Below are 16,201 nucleotides of genomic sequence, written 5' to 3' on the forward strand. Positions count from 1 at the left end.
TCTCGTTCATATGCACACTTTCATTTTCTGGAAACAATCCTTCTTCCTCCCGTGTAACCACAATTTCTGTGATAAACGAGCGTAATGCTTAAATTTTCCTTCTTGCACGAAGGACCAAATGCACGACCATTTAACCCAAAGGCAGCAGTATGCGATAGGAGTATCACCAGTAAACCGTTGTTATCCACAGCACCACAACTAGTCACTAGCGAATATCTTGAACATGGATGTTGGAAACCAGAAGCTCATAACATTTATCTGCACCTTAATGTACCACTCACCCTGGAAGAAGGATAAATTAGTGTCGATTCTACGCAACGCCACATTGTGTGGTCAAACGCGAACATGCTACTGCCCCTACCCTCAAGCTACCCGAACTTTCCTCGACCGAAACTTAGTTACTCTACAATTCTGCGACTATCTACATTAGATACGAATATGGTTGTATTATCGACACATTGCTGTTAACACAAAATCCAGATTGAGCGCGTAATGACCAAGCTGGCATCTCCGGATCGATCGACTAAGTGTTTATGTATCTGGGTGTAAATGCAACTGACATGAACTATGGTTGTTTGAGGAACGACATGAGTGATCTATTTTTCCTTTTAAGAAGTCAACTCTGAACGCCGAAACCATCCATCGCCGGGATTGTGGATGGTAGTATTATAAGCAAACTTAGAAAGTCCTTCGAAAAACAACACTGGCAAGCATAAAACCAACAATAAACACTGATCCGACTGACAGACGGTTAAAGTATCGGGAAACCCTTAAAAACAAAATAAAATATATTCACTCCATGCAGCATTGGGGCAATGCCGCCCTCTTTCGAATGTTGCTCGTTACACTTTACTTTTCTCCTTGCAAGAGCGTTTGTTGGTTACATTCATACTGTTCATTCACCTACCCTTATGCAAACAACGCCTGCACAGGATGAAGTCAGCCGCTTCGGACGACGACGTTGGAAAGAATACTACCGGCTGTACATCGTTATAGCAATCGAAATCGTTAAAACTTTTCTGCCCCGTTCGAATAATCTCGTCCTAACAACAAAAACCATTGATAATAAATTAATCTATATCGTTTTTTACTTTTAGCTGACGATTTAATGTAGCATTCAAACCAGTATGCAAGTACATTGTATAGTTATTCAAATTGCATTTTCTTACGAAACCGATGTATATTCGCCAAAGACACACACACAGTTTCACACACAAACGCGATTAACGAAAAACAAAAAGAAAACATCTACATAAGGAATCTAATCCTAAGAGCCAAGCAAACTTTCCTCTCAACGGCTGATGCTTGTCGTTTCCGGTTAGAAAATGGTGCACCACACATGTCATGAGTTTGCTACATCCGATTGCGCCGGATCCTGGCAAGACCGGCCGAACTGTGTATGTGTGTATGTGTGTGTGTGAGCTGGCTATATTAACGAGAGCAAATTGCATTTATTGGAATGGAAGTAATATTAGACAAAATATATATATATACACACGATGAGATAATCAGATCGTTTTCGTCTTGACCTCCTCATCCGAACATCAGGACCAAAGAGGCATCTTTGGGGTTTTCACCTTCAAAACTGTTGGCCGATTTTTGATAATACTTTAGTTTGTTGTTTTTACAGTTGTAACAAGTAAAGTATACCCTTGAGAAAGAGAATTATTTTGTTTTGAAAAATTTAGCTGTATAAAAGCAGGATTCACTCAACATTTTCGGGAACTTACTACAAATAACCCAATTGATAGCGATATCCTGTAGACGTCCTACAACAGGCTTGTATTCATCCTAGTAATCAGCAAACGTTCTCCTGGCGTACTACGACCGGCTCTTCGCCTCTCTCCCACGGTCCAATTCTGGCAGATAACGTACCAAACTGACCCCTGCTACGTAGGAGGGCAGCAAATGTGCACGCAGCAACATCGTCGCCACATCAACACTTATCGCATGGTCTACGAACGCTGTGTAATCCGTCGATGCCGTCCGTGCCACGTTCCACCTCTCCCGAGCTTCCGCACGATCATACCCCCCTAGGTATCAATCGGTGTCGGAGGTTACATTGATACACCGAAAGGTCCTTATTTTGAGAGCCATATGGGCGTCGGTCAGGTCACGTGATTCGTAGTAAGCCCGACCGAGACCACAAACGAGACGTCATCCATCAGCCACTCCGAGAATGATTCCGTCGTATCGGTTTTAAAGCAGGCCTTCGACTACTACTTCGACGATGATCGCCGAAAAATTTGACCAAAACAAACATCTCTTATCAGTGCCAATGGCTGGGAGTAATCTCAAATTCCCATACACCCGTACCAGGGTGTACGGCTTTGTGGAGCTCCGGAATGTTCCGGTCAATCGAATCCAATCGGGACCGATCGTACGTACGAACGGTACGATCGTTTCACTCGATTGCGGAATCTCCTGCCATCCGGGACGGCCTCGTATATAAACCATCGTCGACTCGGTCCCCGAGTTCAGTTCGTCCAAGTGCGGCAATCCTCCCGGTGGTTACGGGTCCCGGTACATCATCCGCATCCTTGGTGTTGATCCTGGTGTGAGTGCAGTGTATGTGTGTGCCTCCGTGGGTATGTCTGAGGTGATGCGATAGTGGACACCGTTAGGAAAACCAAACCAAGACGAGCCTCCACCTCCTGCGGAAAAAAGTCCGTAGCGTGTGATTGTGCAACACTAGCTGGTCGGTTAGATTAAGCCCAGTGCCCAGTGATCTTTTTGTGCGATGTGTTAGGTGACTACGGTGCGAGCAACGGACCCATTTTTACACTAGCAAACAAACAGCCTACGGCACCTTTTATCCAACGACGCCGATCGCAATGCAACGCACGATGATCCTCAGCAAACATGCCCTCTGTCGGACGGGTTTGCAGCGGTACGGGGCACTGCTGCCCCGGGTGGCCGCTAGTGTGCAGAGCAATCTACAGCTCCAGCGCTATCTGGCCACGGTGGAGGAGATTTTTCCCAACAAGCCGGACTTTGCCTCGCGCCATATCGGACCGCGCAAAACTGACGTCGTTACCATGCTGAACTCGATCGGATTCAAGGTGATTATCAGCGGTGCCGTACTGAGCGGTCGTGTTGGTGTGCAGCTTTAATTTGTGATTTGGTTTGTTTTAATGTAAATTTTTTAATTTGTTTGCTCTTTACATTTATGTTCTTGCACCTATCGCACAGTCCCTCGATGAGCTATCCGAGAAGGCAGTCCCGGATGCGATCAAGTTCAAACGTATTCTTAACATCGAGGATCCTTTGAGTGAGTATGATACTGAATAACTAAGAAAACTAAGTTTCTAAGCGTTTTATGAAAGTCACCAGTAAATTAAAATGGTTAAATGATCCTCGTACTAGTCTCATGAGTTCCGTTTGAAAATTTTTGCAATTTACTGCAACTAAAAAGAATTGGAAAAAAAAATCTTAAAGTAAGCCAATTGTACTCATAGCAAAATAATTTCACAATATTGTTTAAGTACGGATCAATCTATTTTGGCTCATGTGGGGCAAGCGAGTAGCGGATAATGATTAAATAAGTATACATCCCCTTTTTAAATATAATTGATTTCATAACTTGTTGGGCACGAATCGTGTAGACATTTAGTAATTATGTATTCAGTATTCTACTATCTTGCTTTATAAAGTTTAAGTGTATATTATGGGGTTTAAACCATCGAAGGAATACGATTTTAGACGAAATTTTGTAAAAAAAAATTAACCAGAAAGCCACAACAAGCATTCATTAATTTTCCATACATGCCTTTGCTAGTAGGCTTTACCCATTTTCGAGCCCTTGGAACACTAACATGAAAACATATTTTCATTCCGCGCCGTACGCTCATCGCGATAACCTCCCAAAGAATAGGTCAGCCGGACCACTGCGTCCACAACGTGGCACGGTCAACAACGTCGTTGTGGTCCGTCGGCATCTCCGTTGCTGACTCGTAATTTCCATCCTCACCAAGGCCTTTCGTTTACTAACACAAATGGAGCGCGCGTGTGGCTGGAAGCGACGGAAAGCGAAAGCGATCGCTATGGCAACGATGACGTGTGATGGCGATAGTATAAATCCTTTCGCTTCACCGCCGAAATGATGCTCTGCCTTCCCGGCCGCCGACACCAATGCCTACCGTCAAAGGCCACAAACACTGCCTGCCGATAAGACGTTATCTGTAGCGCGAGAGGACGTATTGTTCAGCATCCTGGAGTGTTTTTTCATTGGTTTTTTTTTTACACTAATCTGCGTTCTTCTTGATGTCATCCTTCCCTAACAGACGAGCACGAACTGATTGAGCGGATCCAACAGATCAGCAACCGGAACGAGGTATGGCGCTCCTACATCGGCATGGGCTACCACAATTGCCTGGTGCCGCACCCGATATTGCGCAATGTGTTCGAAAATCCTGGCTGGACAACACAGTACACCCCGTACCAGCCGGAGATCAGCCAGGGTCGGCTAGAGTCGCTGCTAAACTTCCAAACGCTCGTGACCGACATGACGGGGCTGGAGATCGCCAATGCTTCGCTCCTGGACGAGGGTACGGCGGCGGCCGAAGCCATGAGTCTCTGCTACCGCCACAACAAGCGCCGCAAGGTGTTCCTGTCGCGCAAGCTGCACCCGCAAACGGTGGCCGTAGTGAAGACCCGCCTTGAGGCGCTCGGCATCGAGGTAGTCTTCGGTTCGGTGAAGGAGATCGACTTTGGCGACCACGAGATCTCGGGTGTACTCATGCAGTACCCGGACACGTTCGGTGACGTGCAAGATTTCGAGCAGGTCTCGAAGGATTGCAAAAAGAATGGGACACTCGTGGTGGTGGCCACGGATTTACTGGCGCTCACGTTGCTCCGGCCACCGGCAGAGTTTGGCGCCGACATTGCGATCGGCTCGGCCCAACGGCTCGGTGTTCCGCTGGGTTACGGTGGACCACATGCCGCTTTCTTTGCCTGCAGGCAAAAGCTTACCCGGTTGATTCCCGGGCGTATGATCGGGGTGACACGCGACATGGACGGGGACGATGCGTACCGGTTAGCGCTGCAGACGCGCGAACAACACATTCGCCGCGACAAGGCGACCAGTAACATCTGCACGGCTCAGGCCCTGCTCGCAAACATGTCTGCCATGTACGCAATCTACCACGGACCCGAGGGCCTCAAGAACATCGCCAACCGAGTGCACAACTGTGCGCTTACGCTGAACGCTGGCATCGAGAAAGCTGGCCATCAGCAGCTCAACAAGGCGTTCTTCGACACACTACACGTGGTTCCGAACGGGATGACAACGGCCGAGATCAAGGCTCGGGCCGAGGAGAAGAAGATAAATTTGCGCTACTTTGACGACGACTCGATCGGTGTTTCTATGGACGAGACGGTGAAGACGTCGGATATCGCCGACCTGCTGTGGGTGTTCGGGTGCCCCGATATCGACAGTACCGTCGCCGATCCGCAGGCTACCAACCGCTCGATTCACAACACACAGTTCCGGCGCACATCGCCCTTCCTGACCCACCCGGTTTTCAACAAACACCACAGCGAATCGCGCATGGTGCGCTACATGAAGCAGCTGGAAAACAAAGACATCTCGCTGGTTCATTCGATGATCCCGCTCGGATCGTGCACGATGAAACTCAACTCGACCACCGAAATGATCCCTTGCTCGTTCCCCAACTTCACCGAGATCCATCCGTTCGCACCGCGCGAACAGGCGAAGGGCTACATGCAGATGTTTGCCGAGCTCGAGAAGGACCTGTGCGAAATCACCGGATACGACAAAATATCGTTCCAACCGAACAGTGGCGCACAGGGCGAGTACGCGGGTCTGCGGGCGATCCGTAGCTATCATATGTCGCGCGGGGAGCATCACCGAACGATCTGTCTGATTCCGGTCAGTGCACACGGTACAAATCCTGCCTCGGCCCAGATGGCCGGCATGAAGGTGGTGGCGATTCGCGTGAACAGCGCCACCGGCGTGATCGACGTCGAACACCTGAAAGAGAAACTGGAGGAAAACTCAAAAAATCTTTCCTGCCTGATGCTCACCTACCCATCGACGAACGGAATCTTCGAGGACAATGTGGTGGAGGTGTGCGACCTGGTGCACAAACACGGCGGCCAGGTGTACCTGGACGGTGCGAACATGAACGCCCAGGTTGGCCTATGCCGGCCGGGAGACTTCGGCAGCGACGTGTCGCATTTGAACCTGCACAAGACTTTCTGCATTCCGCACGGTGGTGGTGGCCCCGGTATGGGACCGATAGGAGTGAAAGCTCATCTAGCACCGTTCCTACCGACTCACCCCGTTATTGATCCGCATCCGGAGAACGATGGTCAGAGCTTCGGTGTGGTCAGTGCGGGACCGTACGGCTCTTCCGCTATCCTACCCATTTCCTGGTCGTACATCAAGCTAATGGGTGGTCGGGGCCTCCGGAGGGCAACGCAGGTGGCCATCCTCAATGCAAACTACATGTCCAAGCGACTCGAGAGTCACTACAAAACGCTTTACACCGATCCGAAGACGGGACTGGTGGCGCACGAGTTCATCATTGACGTGCGCGACTTCAAGAAGACGGCCAACATCGAGGCAGTGGACATTGCGAAGCGGCTGATGGACTATGGATTCCACGCGCCTACCATGTCGTGGCCGGTGTCCGGTACGCTCATGGTGGAACCGACCGAGTCGGAGGACAAGGAAGAGTTGGACCGTTTCTGTGATGCCATGATTTCGATTCGCAAAGAAATCCAAGACATTGAAGAGGGGCGGTTAGACGGCCGCGTTAATCCACTGAAAATGGCGCCACACACGCAGAAGCAAACCATTTCATCCGACTGGAATCGTCCGTACCCGCGGGAGTTGGGAGCTTTCCCAGCGGTAAGTGATATCGTCGGAAAGCATATGGACGGCCGTTTTCAATTCTTCTGTCTTTTTACAGCCCTTCGTTAAACCGGAAACGAAAATCTGGCCCACAGTGGGACGAATCGATGATCTGTACGGTGATAAGCATCTCGTCTGTACCTGTCCCCCTATGGTTCCCGACTACGAATAACGGTCCTGCTCGGAGACAGCTACAACAAATCAAATAAACTGACTTTTAATGTATTCCAACCACTGCAGGCCTCGGTCGATTTATTGTTCGTTTTTTACAAGCATCCGACACGTATATAATATTTGCAATTCCTGCCAACCGTATGTTGACCTACAGCATATACTTGGCGTTGTCGTCCTGCAAGAACTTCGCCGACCGTTTCGCATCAAGGAACAGGGAATGTACATCCATAATGTCATCTTTAGTGATCTGGGTGCGTCCGTTAACTTTGCTCGTCTGATTGGCCGGCGTCAATAGCTGGACGGCATAGCGGAGCGTCGTATTGGACCCGATTTCACTCAGCGCCAAAATGGCGGCATCCTCCACATTCAGCCCTTCCGTCTGTGCTCGCAGCCGGATGATCTGCTCCATTTCTCCTATGTTGTACGGTGACGTGCGTACAATCAATAAACGATCCAAGAGATCGAGTGGAATGCCATGAGGGGAAACTATGTCGTCCGTTCCGCGAATAACGCAACGTCCTCGGTTGGTGGCAAAAATAACGATTGGAGCAATCGCTGATTCTAACGATTTGTGCAGATACGTGAAACATTCCAGATCGAGCATATGGACCTCGTCAATAAACAGTACCCCTGGCACCAGCTCCGCAATCCCCTGATCGATGTACTTGTTGACGATCTTATTGATTTCCGTGCGCAACTTGTCGGTGATTTCCGTCTTCTTCGGTTTCATCATCTGTCCAACGATCGAGAGCACATCCTGACCGCCCTGCGGGCGTGCATTTGCCGCATCCAAATCGTGTAGTGTCACGTCCTGAACGACCTCCTTCTTCTTGTGCACTTCACCCTTCGGCAGTGGCACGTATTCTTCCGTTTCGAGATCAAATTCGGTGGCAAATGTGTCGCTGCGACCTTGGCGTTTCACTGCACCGCTGTTTGCTTCGATGTAGATAACGTCTCCAACTTCGACCTTCTCGCGTTGCAAAGTCTCGTAGATGCTTGGATCCAGCTTCAGCTGCTTGGTTCCTTTAGCTGTCTTCAAACCGATAACCACGTTGCTGATCGTTTTACCATACCCACCCATCGGGTTTTCCGTCTCAACGGGTGTCAGCTCAGTCACTTCGCCCTCGTAGACTTCCTTTGTTTCGCGAATACGAAGTCCAATCGAGCGCCGGAAGTTTTCCATTAGGACTTCGGTCTTCTTTATTTCACTGCTGAAAACCTCCGAACCCACCATCGGGCAGAACGGTACCTTATTGCCTAGCTCTTGCGCGATGGCCAGAGCGATAGCTGTCTTACCGGTACCGGGCGGTCCCGCAAGCAGCAGTGCACGACCCGACATTTTCTTCGATTTGATCAAATCCACCACGACACCGGCCGCCTCACGAGCATCCTTTTGTCCAACAAGCCCGGAAGCCATCTGAAGCGGCACACCGTTCTCATCCAAGCCCAATCCTTTCACATGGCTGTGGGCCGCGATACGTTGAGTTTTCACAGTACTTTTGACCTCCTCAATCTTCATCTTGGCTTTGGTGCTTAGTATTTATCGTGCAATGGGTCTACTTCGATTTGCGATGCGAAAATTGCAATGAAAGGGATGCGTGTTTAATGCCGGTAAACACACTGCCGCCGTATCCTTGGAGTTTCGGGTCCTTGTGTTGCTGTGGTTACCTGCTAGAGTTCATGAAGAAATTAGAAAATCCATAAAGCAACGCAAGTATAACTACAACACGATGTTAGAAACCGATGACCTACCGTTAGAACAGAGATTATTCGATCACAAACTTTATTTTTTGCAGATGCACAACTAAAACTGTTTGATTGAGTAAATTTCGCGGTCAATCTCAAAACATGCGGTTGAAGCGTCAAGTACTGCACCTACTTGTTCCGTTCCTCGTTTTGGAACCGTGCTGGGTGGGTTCGAAATTCCCTTTAACATCTTTCTTTTCTTTAGAAACATTAGTTCAGTGTCGTACAATATAAATTTATGTTTCTACAATCTTTTTTGCATAATCCCATGCATGTTCAACATAATTTTGTAAGTAAAGCAAGTACGAATCTATCCTTAAATTTAGACACCCCCATCACTAGAAGACAAGATTGACATAGGCTGTCAAACTTAAGGAGTTGATTACAAACCATAAGCACCAACACTTTTTCATGTTTTTTGTTTTATCGCAACATTTATTCAAAGTCCTAAAACATTTCGAATCATTTTCTAATAAACAACTAACCATATGAATGGTTATGACCCATTAAGTCATGACGCCTAAGAGGCGATTTAAATATGGGCACACAATAAGTTTATTCCCATTTCTAATCGACAGTAAAAACCGTTTCAACTACACTTCCATCCAAAACCCATTTAAAATATACAACAATAAACTTTTTTTTGTAAAACACCATAAATACACCATTATTTATAACAAATGCCGTGAGGAAATCCACTCCGCTGCTACAGTTTTGACTGTGACAGAACCTCAAACTTGAAGCCATTTTTGCAGAGTTCATCAATCAGGCTCGTTTTTGCAAATGCTGCTCCGGGAGTTAAAAAGCCGCCACTGTTAAAAAGTAGAAAAAATACGTTAATATAAATAAAATTATTGGTCACTTAAAACACAGTCTTTCTTACCTTAGAGGCATTTTATCACTCTCCTTGAGAATGGTTTTTGCACTGAGCACAAGGGCTACACACGTGGCTCCATAGCCTGGATTTGTTCCAGCAACCTTTGTGCGAATCACCTTATTCGGAGGAGTCGTGTACTTGTCCTCAGGACTAGCGAGTTTCTCTTCCCACCCTCTACCTTCAAAATAAAGAGCAAACTCGGTGTTGTTCATTGCCTCATCGCTTGGACCTTCGTGGGACACCATTCCCAAAGAAAATAACCGGGGATGGTTAAGCAGCATGCGCCTGCCAAAGTTTGTCTTAACCATTAACCAAAACACAGCGCCTACGAAAGATACAGCTATCACTTCAGCAATTCCACTAAAATATGAATAGAAACGCATTAAGTAGGATTAGTTCACCAGTCCGAACGGCAACTATTTCTAGCAAATTTACCCAAATGAAATGTACGCCCTCATTTGCAACGGACGCTTGTTTTCCGTCTCAAAGAAAAATCGTTGTGTCCGAGCGACACATGACCGATCAGCTCCTTGGAACGGTAGCGACCACTTGTTGCCATTTGCAGAACGATGCAGCGTGGGTCTTTCCTTGAGCTTCGGTTTCACGTCGGGTAGTTTTTTCTCGAACAGTTTCCTACGGATTTGTCCCACCTCATCCATGTTCGCGATGGCATGTACCGCAGACGCCCAGGTGCCATAATGGATTGCACCGAGTTCTCGACGACCCTTCTGCTTGGAAACAATGTAGCTTTCCACCGAATTGACCACCCCATCAAACTGTTGCTCCAAAAACACCGTACCCATATCTGCCGGGATGCTATCGAAGCCGCACGCCGAGATCAGATATATGCCCTTCTCCTTCGCCGCGTCATGGTACTTCAGCTGCATTCCCTCGAGGAACTGCGGTTCTCCGCTAACGTCGACGTGGTGCGTGCGCTCGGCGAGACAAGCTTTCAGCACCGGCTCACCGTACAGCCGGTATGGACCACAACAGTTTACGATCACCCGGGCGTCACGTGCCATCTTGTTCAGCGAATCCTGATTATCGACATCCGCCAGCACAATCGGTACGTGGGATAAATCTGTGTTGGCCTTGTCACCAATCTCCTTAAGCACGTTTTGCAGCTTGTTCTGGCTTCTGCCTGCGATGCCCCATCGCATGTCGGCCAGCAGTTTGATGCTTTCCAATACGGCATACTTTCCAGTAAATCCGCTTGCTCCGAAGATAATCACATCAAGTTTGCGTGCCATATTCATAACTGTAAGTATAAGGAGGAAACGAAAGTAATAGAAGTGCCTGTGCTCCAACGCATTTAAAAAACAAAGAACAGTGCGCCCTCAATCCACTAGCACAAGCTACGAATCACTGTGTACGGCAACAAAAACCAAAACAATACTCATTGATATCATTCAACATTTTATGTAAACCATTCCAAGATAAACAGTGCAAAATAGGAGCTAAAGATTATCTCACAAATTTCAACAATCTTGTAAAGAATATAAAATATTTACTATCTCCTTTAAAGACAACTTGCCTTGAATACACCGCGAGTAGAGAAGAAATCACTATTTCACAACAGCGCTGCTGAAACGTTACTGACAGCAGGTTAAATTCAGGCAATATGTAATCTCTCCTCCCCCCAAAAGAGATAACCGTGTACTTCGGGTCCAAAAGTTGACCATAGGGTGATTCAGCAAACTTTTTAATTGCGGAAACAAAAATTTGTAGACGAAAGTTTTTTAAACCTTCACATCTGCAACCAAAATTGACTAAGTAAATATAGTCGACCATCCCAAGTAGCCTGTACATTTTTAATAGGATCGATTTGCAATTTTCAGTGAAATTACAGTGAAAAGAGTGTTTTCTAACATATTGTATACGAGCCATATTTTTTTTAAATTCATCAAATGTTCACCCTTTACATCTACGATCACCTACCCATATAGTACAACATTTCTCAAAGCAGCATGCATTTTCTGTATTTCAGTAGAAATATTCCATAAGTTTGTATACATTTGTATTCGAAAGTAAAAACCGTTCCGACTACACTCCTATACAACACCCACTGAAAATATTCTTCCTTACCTTCCCAACTGTTTTTGCACTGAGCACATGGGATACACACGTGGCTCAATAGCCTGGATTTGTTCGATTATCCATAGCTCAAAAAAACCATGTTCGATTTTTACGACAGAAAAAAAAAATGCCCAATACAACTTTCCTAGGAGATGTACCAAGGTACGTCGAACCCCAAAACCGGATAAACGAATATCAATGAGCCGGAAAATCAAAACAAACATTGGCTAATATACTAACACGTGTCAGCGACCCGGCGCAAACATGAAAAGCGAGCTGTTGAGATTCATAACGTACACAGTTTTTCAAAAAACAAATGTGTATGAGAAGCATGCGCACCATTTTACTTGAACAACTAGCCAGAGCCAAACCAGGCCGTGATAAATGTTCCTGGTGGACGTTTGTTTCAGTTGACCCAGCCACGTCCATCGGAATGGACTAACACGTGGTGACAATAGCGTTTTGAATACGGCTTCCATAGACCGCATCGTTTCCGCGAGTAAAAGTTCGTTTTGTCAATAACGTTCGAAAACGTGTGACCGTTTTTGCGAGCTTGTTCATCGGACTTGTGATAATTTGGTGGCTTTACAATTACCAACACCGTTTACACTGAAATTTAACGGAAAATACTGGTAAAGTGAATCGCCGAGATGTGTTGTTGCGTTGGTTACAAGGACGCCATAACAAACCCCAACGCTGTCCCCATCCGAACCCGTGTCCGTTGTGGATAACGGGAAATAATAACCGATGATCGTCGCACTTGATACATAATTTATTGTCCCATTATTTAGCCACATCCATAGAATCTCCCAAATGGGATCGATGTGGAATGTTCAAGATCATGCGTAAATTTGAAGCGACTAAGGAAATTCCGGCATCTTACGATGCGATGTGTCGCCATTCGCGAATGACCACACCGGAATGTTTGGATAATTTTCGTACCCACGCCGGTTCAAGGTCAATACCGTACGGCCAAGAGCAAATACTTAGTCATCGAAAAGTCCGTCCAGTCCGCAGCCGAATCGCGTGACCGACGGTTAGATGGATTGAGTTTTAATGATTGATTTTATTTTCCACTCTCGCTTCTGACCACCGGAGTACGCAGCAGTACGGGAAACTAATAGTTCCATTCGATCGGTGTGTTTGTTGCGGCAAGATAATTGAGGAATCAGGAATCGTGCAGGAACCAAACGTATACAGTTCGATTGAATCTAGAGACAGTTGTCGTTCAGGCAGGAGTCGTTCAACCTTGACCTATATTTATAATGGATTGCGGTCCAATACGTAAAGAGTCCTGTTTGACTTGGTGAACTGCATAGTTATCAAATATTTGATCACACATGCCACCGATGGCCTAGGCAATTATACTCCCTGTACGGCCAACAAACTGATGCGAATAGTTTTGACTCTAAATAACTTTTGCTCACGATATGGAGAGATAATTGATTCCGGACGAATGGTCTTTGCTTTAAATGTTATATTTAAGGACGGACACAGTATGAAACCATCCAATGAATTAAACCATATTCATTCCACATGGTATTTTAAGCAGCATTTGAATTTTCTGGCATTTTATGCTTTCAAAGTAAATTCTCTTACTGCAAGAAACCCGTTGAAATGAATGTTAAAAAGAATCATACAGATCAATCTGTGATTAAAATAAGTTAGTTCAGACACGCATGTGCTAATGACAAAATATTGTGAAACATTCAACATTATTTTTTATGTTAAGTATCAGTGGGCATATTTTTTCTATCTTTCTTTCTACATGTAGGTAGTAAAAACTGAAAGCATGTACTGAAATGGCGTGCAAAGCATCGCATCATCGGCCATAACGCATATCCACACTGCTACGGTTTTTAACACGAACAACCATTGCACTACAACCTTTCTGGTCAACCGGACCCACGAAAGCCTGGATGCATGTTCAATAATTCATTGGCCCCCTATAATTGTCCACATTCGGACAGCATAGCCCTACGACCACCGTATCATTCGACGTGTAACGATGGCTGAAAACGTTAAAGTTGTGGTCCGGTGCCGACCGATGAACAAAAGGGAACAACAATCAAATTGCAAGGTACCAGCTGTGAAGTGCCTGTGAAGATATCAATATTTGTCATAGTGTTTTGATTTATCATCCTTTTTTTGTTATTTTATGTCTTCTCCTTAGAGTGTGATACAAATCGACAACTCACTAGTGAGTTTGGACAATCCGAACGATTCGAGTGCGCCACAGAAATCGTTTCTGTTCGATAATGCTTACGGGTACGCAGCGACAACGGAAAACATTTACAGCGATATCTGCTATTCGTTGGTTGAGGTGAGCTGATGGCCATGGCTTTCTAAAGCAAGTCTTATGCACAAAACATTTTGTAAATTCCAGAGCGTTCTTGAAGGCTACAATGCGACCATTTTTGCGTATGGACAAACCGGCTGCGGAAAATCACATACGATGCAAGGCACCACGTACAATATGTCCGCTGCCGATCCAAACAACGCCAACAATATCGGCATCATACCTCGCTCGTTTGAGCACATCTTCGACGCGATATCGCTGGCCAGCGAGGTCCGCTACCTGGTGCTGGTAAGTTACCTGGAAATCTACAACGAAACCATTCGGGATCTTCTGCAACCGGCGCAAACACCAACCGGCACGGGAGCAACATCATCGAGCCTCCAAATCAAAGAAGTGCCCGGTGAAGGGGTGACTGTGCAAAACCTGTCCCTCCACGCCGTTCACGGGATGAAGGAATGTATAGAACTTCTGGAGCAGGGCGCAAAGAACCGCATGGTGGGGGCCACGCTTATGAACATCGAAAGCTCACGATCACACTCGATCTTCACCATAAGCTTGGAGCAGATGTCTACCAGTGTGACCGGTGATGGGGCGGCTATTAAGCGTGGCAAATTGAATCTAGTCGATTTGGCCGGTTCAGAGCGGCAGAGTAAAACTGGAGCGACCGGTGACAGGTTAAAGGAAGCTACGAAAATTAACCTCTCCTTGTCCGCACTGGGAAATGTGATATCTGCCCTAGTGGATGGAAAAACGAAACACATACCGTACCGGGACTCCAAACTGACCCGACTTCTACAGGATTCACTCGGGGGTAACACCAAAACACTGATGATTGCGTGCATATCGCCGGCTAACTACAATTACGACGAAACACTGTCCACCTTGCGGTACGCAAGTCGTGCGAAAAACATTGCCAATAAGCCGCGGGTGAACGAAGACCCTAAGGACACGATGCTGCGGGAATATCAGCAAGAAATTATACGTCTGAAAGAACTTTTAAAGGGCGGAAGTCAACCTATCGTCGAAAACGGATATGCCGAGATAGGCTTCGACGTGGAAAAGCAGGCTTTGAAAACACAATACGATCAAGAAGTTATGCACCTAAGGAGAGAGTATGAGCAACAGAAAATCGCAAAACAGGAGCTGGTAAAGGATATAGAAAAAATTAAAACCTTTTACGAACAGCAAATGCAACACCTTGCCTCACGGAAATTAGTCGAAAACAATCGAGAACCAACGGTAGGGTTGCCTAGTCGAGATAGGAAGGAAATTTACGATCGCATCAAACAGATCAAAGATGCTCTGATCGGAGGAGAACGAGCAAATGATATTCAACTAAAAGAAAAACGATACCGCAATAAACTAGCGTCCGAGAAGCGGATCAATGCGCTCGCTCAGGCAATCAGTAGGATCGAGCAGACTGAAGACAGAGATTTGCTGCAAGGACACTACACTGACATTCAGCAGGAGTTAAAGACACGCTACGATCAGATACGGACCCTGCGTAGGCGCACCAAGTTTCTCGACCAGGAAGTATCGGACATTCAGGGCGAATTTCAACGCGAGCGTGATGATTATCTTGCCACCATAAGACTGTTGGAAAAGAAAATCCTCTTCTACGAAAGTGTGTTTCAAAAGGCAATGCCTGTGTTGCGGAAAGATGGGCGCTACTGGAATCTAGAATGCCTGGAAAAGGAATCCGAATGGAGCGAGGATCTGCGCAAGTGGCGGTTGCCGGACGATACGCTTCTGAGGTTGCGTCTACCTCCGGCCGATACACCACCCCCCGAAACGGCATCGCCGGACAAACTATCCGGTCGAGAGAGTCAATCGTCCTTAACTGCACCGGGTCGGCTGGAGCGTAGTTCAACGATGATACTAGCCAAATTACCGGATTTTCAGCGCGATAACAAATCCACCGGACCGGAAGACAACCAGCGCAAAGAGTTTCTTAATAAAAGCACTAACTGTAATCCCTTTCCGAAAATTGAGGACGTTGCAATGAGCTACTTCAGACCCAGACGGGCCGCCGAGCTAGTTTACAAAAGTGGTTGGCGATCTTTGCAAAAATGATATTGATATTGTTTAATGGCTTCACCGATTTTAATGAATGTTATATAATATTTATTTTGAAATAAAGAGTTATCCTTCA

At 46.5% G+C, this 16,201-nt stretch overlaps 5 protein-coding genes across 5 annotated transcripts in view; 3 read left to right on the forward strand and 2 right to left on the reverse strand.

Annotated features, from left to right (window-relative positions):
• The window catches only part of LOC131286984 (NADH dehydrogenase [ubiquinone] 1 alpha subcomplex subunit 6), a 115,593-nt gene that overhangs the window by 53,295 nt on the left and 46,097 nt on the right, over window positions 1-16,201 (forward strand). The gene's annotated exons all lie outside the window — the stretch shown is intronic.
• On the forward strand, window positions 2,837-7,102 carry LOC131286977 (glycine dehydrogenase (decarboxylating), mitochondrial). The gene is made up of 4 exons (XM_058315988.1): window positions 2,837-3,062; window positions 3,193-3,271; window positions 4,284-6,874; window positions 6,936-7,102. Exons 1-4 carry the CDS (start codon window positions 2,847-2,849, stop codon window positions 7,047-7,049), a joined length of 3,000 nt encoding a protein of 999 aa, XP_058171971.1. The 5' UTR covers window positions 2,837-2,846; the 3' UTR covers window positions 7,050-7,102.
• Window positions 7,101-8,602, reverse strand: LOC131286979 (ruvB-like helicase 1). The gene has a single exon (XM_058315990.1). It carries the CDS (start codon window positions 8,568-8,570, stop codon window positions 7,200-7,202), a length of 1,371 nt encoding a protein of 456 aa, XP_058171973.1. The 5' UTR covers window positions 8,571-8,602; the 3' UTR covers window positions 7,101-7,199.
• On the reverse strand, window positions 9,504-10,930 carry LOC131286980 (saccharopine dehydrogenase-like oxidoreductase). Its single transcript, XM_058315991.1, has 3 exons — window positions 10,110-10,930; window positions 9,681-10,034; window positions 9,504-9,609 (listed from the first exon to the last, which is right to left on the reverse strand). The coding sequence occupies exons 1-3, from the start codon at window positions 10,928-10,930 to the stop codon at window positions 9,504-9,506; spliced, it is 1,281 nt and encodes a 426-aa protein (XP_058171974.1).
• Window positions 13,759-16,122, forward strand: LOC131286978 (kinesin-like protein KIF17). Its single transcript, XM_058315989.1, has 3 exons — window positions 13,759-13,830; window positions 13,924-14,073; window positions 14,137-16,122. Exons 1-3 carry the CDS (start codon window positions 13,759-13,761, stop codon window positions 16,120-16,122), a joined length of 2,208 nt encoding a protein of 735 aa, XP_058171972.1.

The sequence above is a fragment of the Anopheles ziemanni genome, chromosome 3 (genome assembly GCF_943734765.1).
Source record: "Anopheles ziemanni chromosome 3, idAnoZiCoDA_A2_x.2, whole genome shotgun sequence".
NCBI classification, from domain to species: domain Eukaryota; kingdom Metazoa; phylum Arthropoda; class Insecta; order Diptera; family Culicidae; genus Anopheles; species Anopheles ziemanni.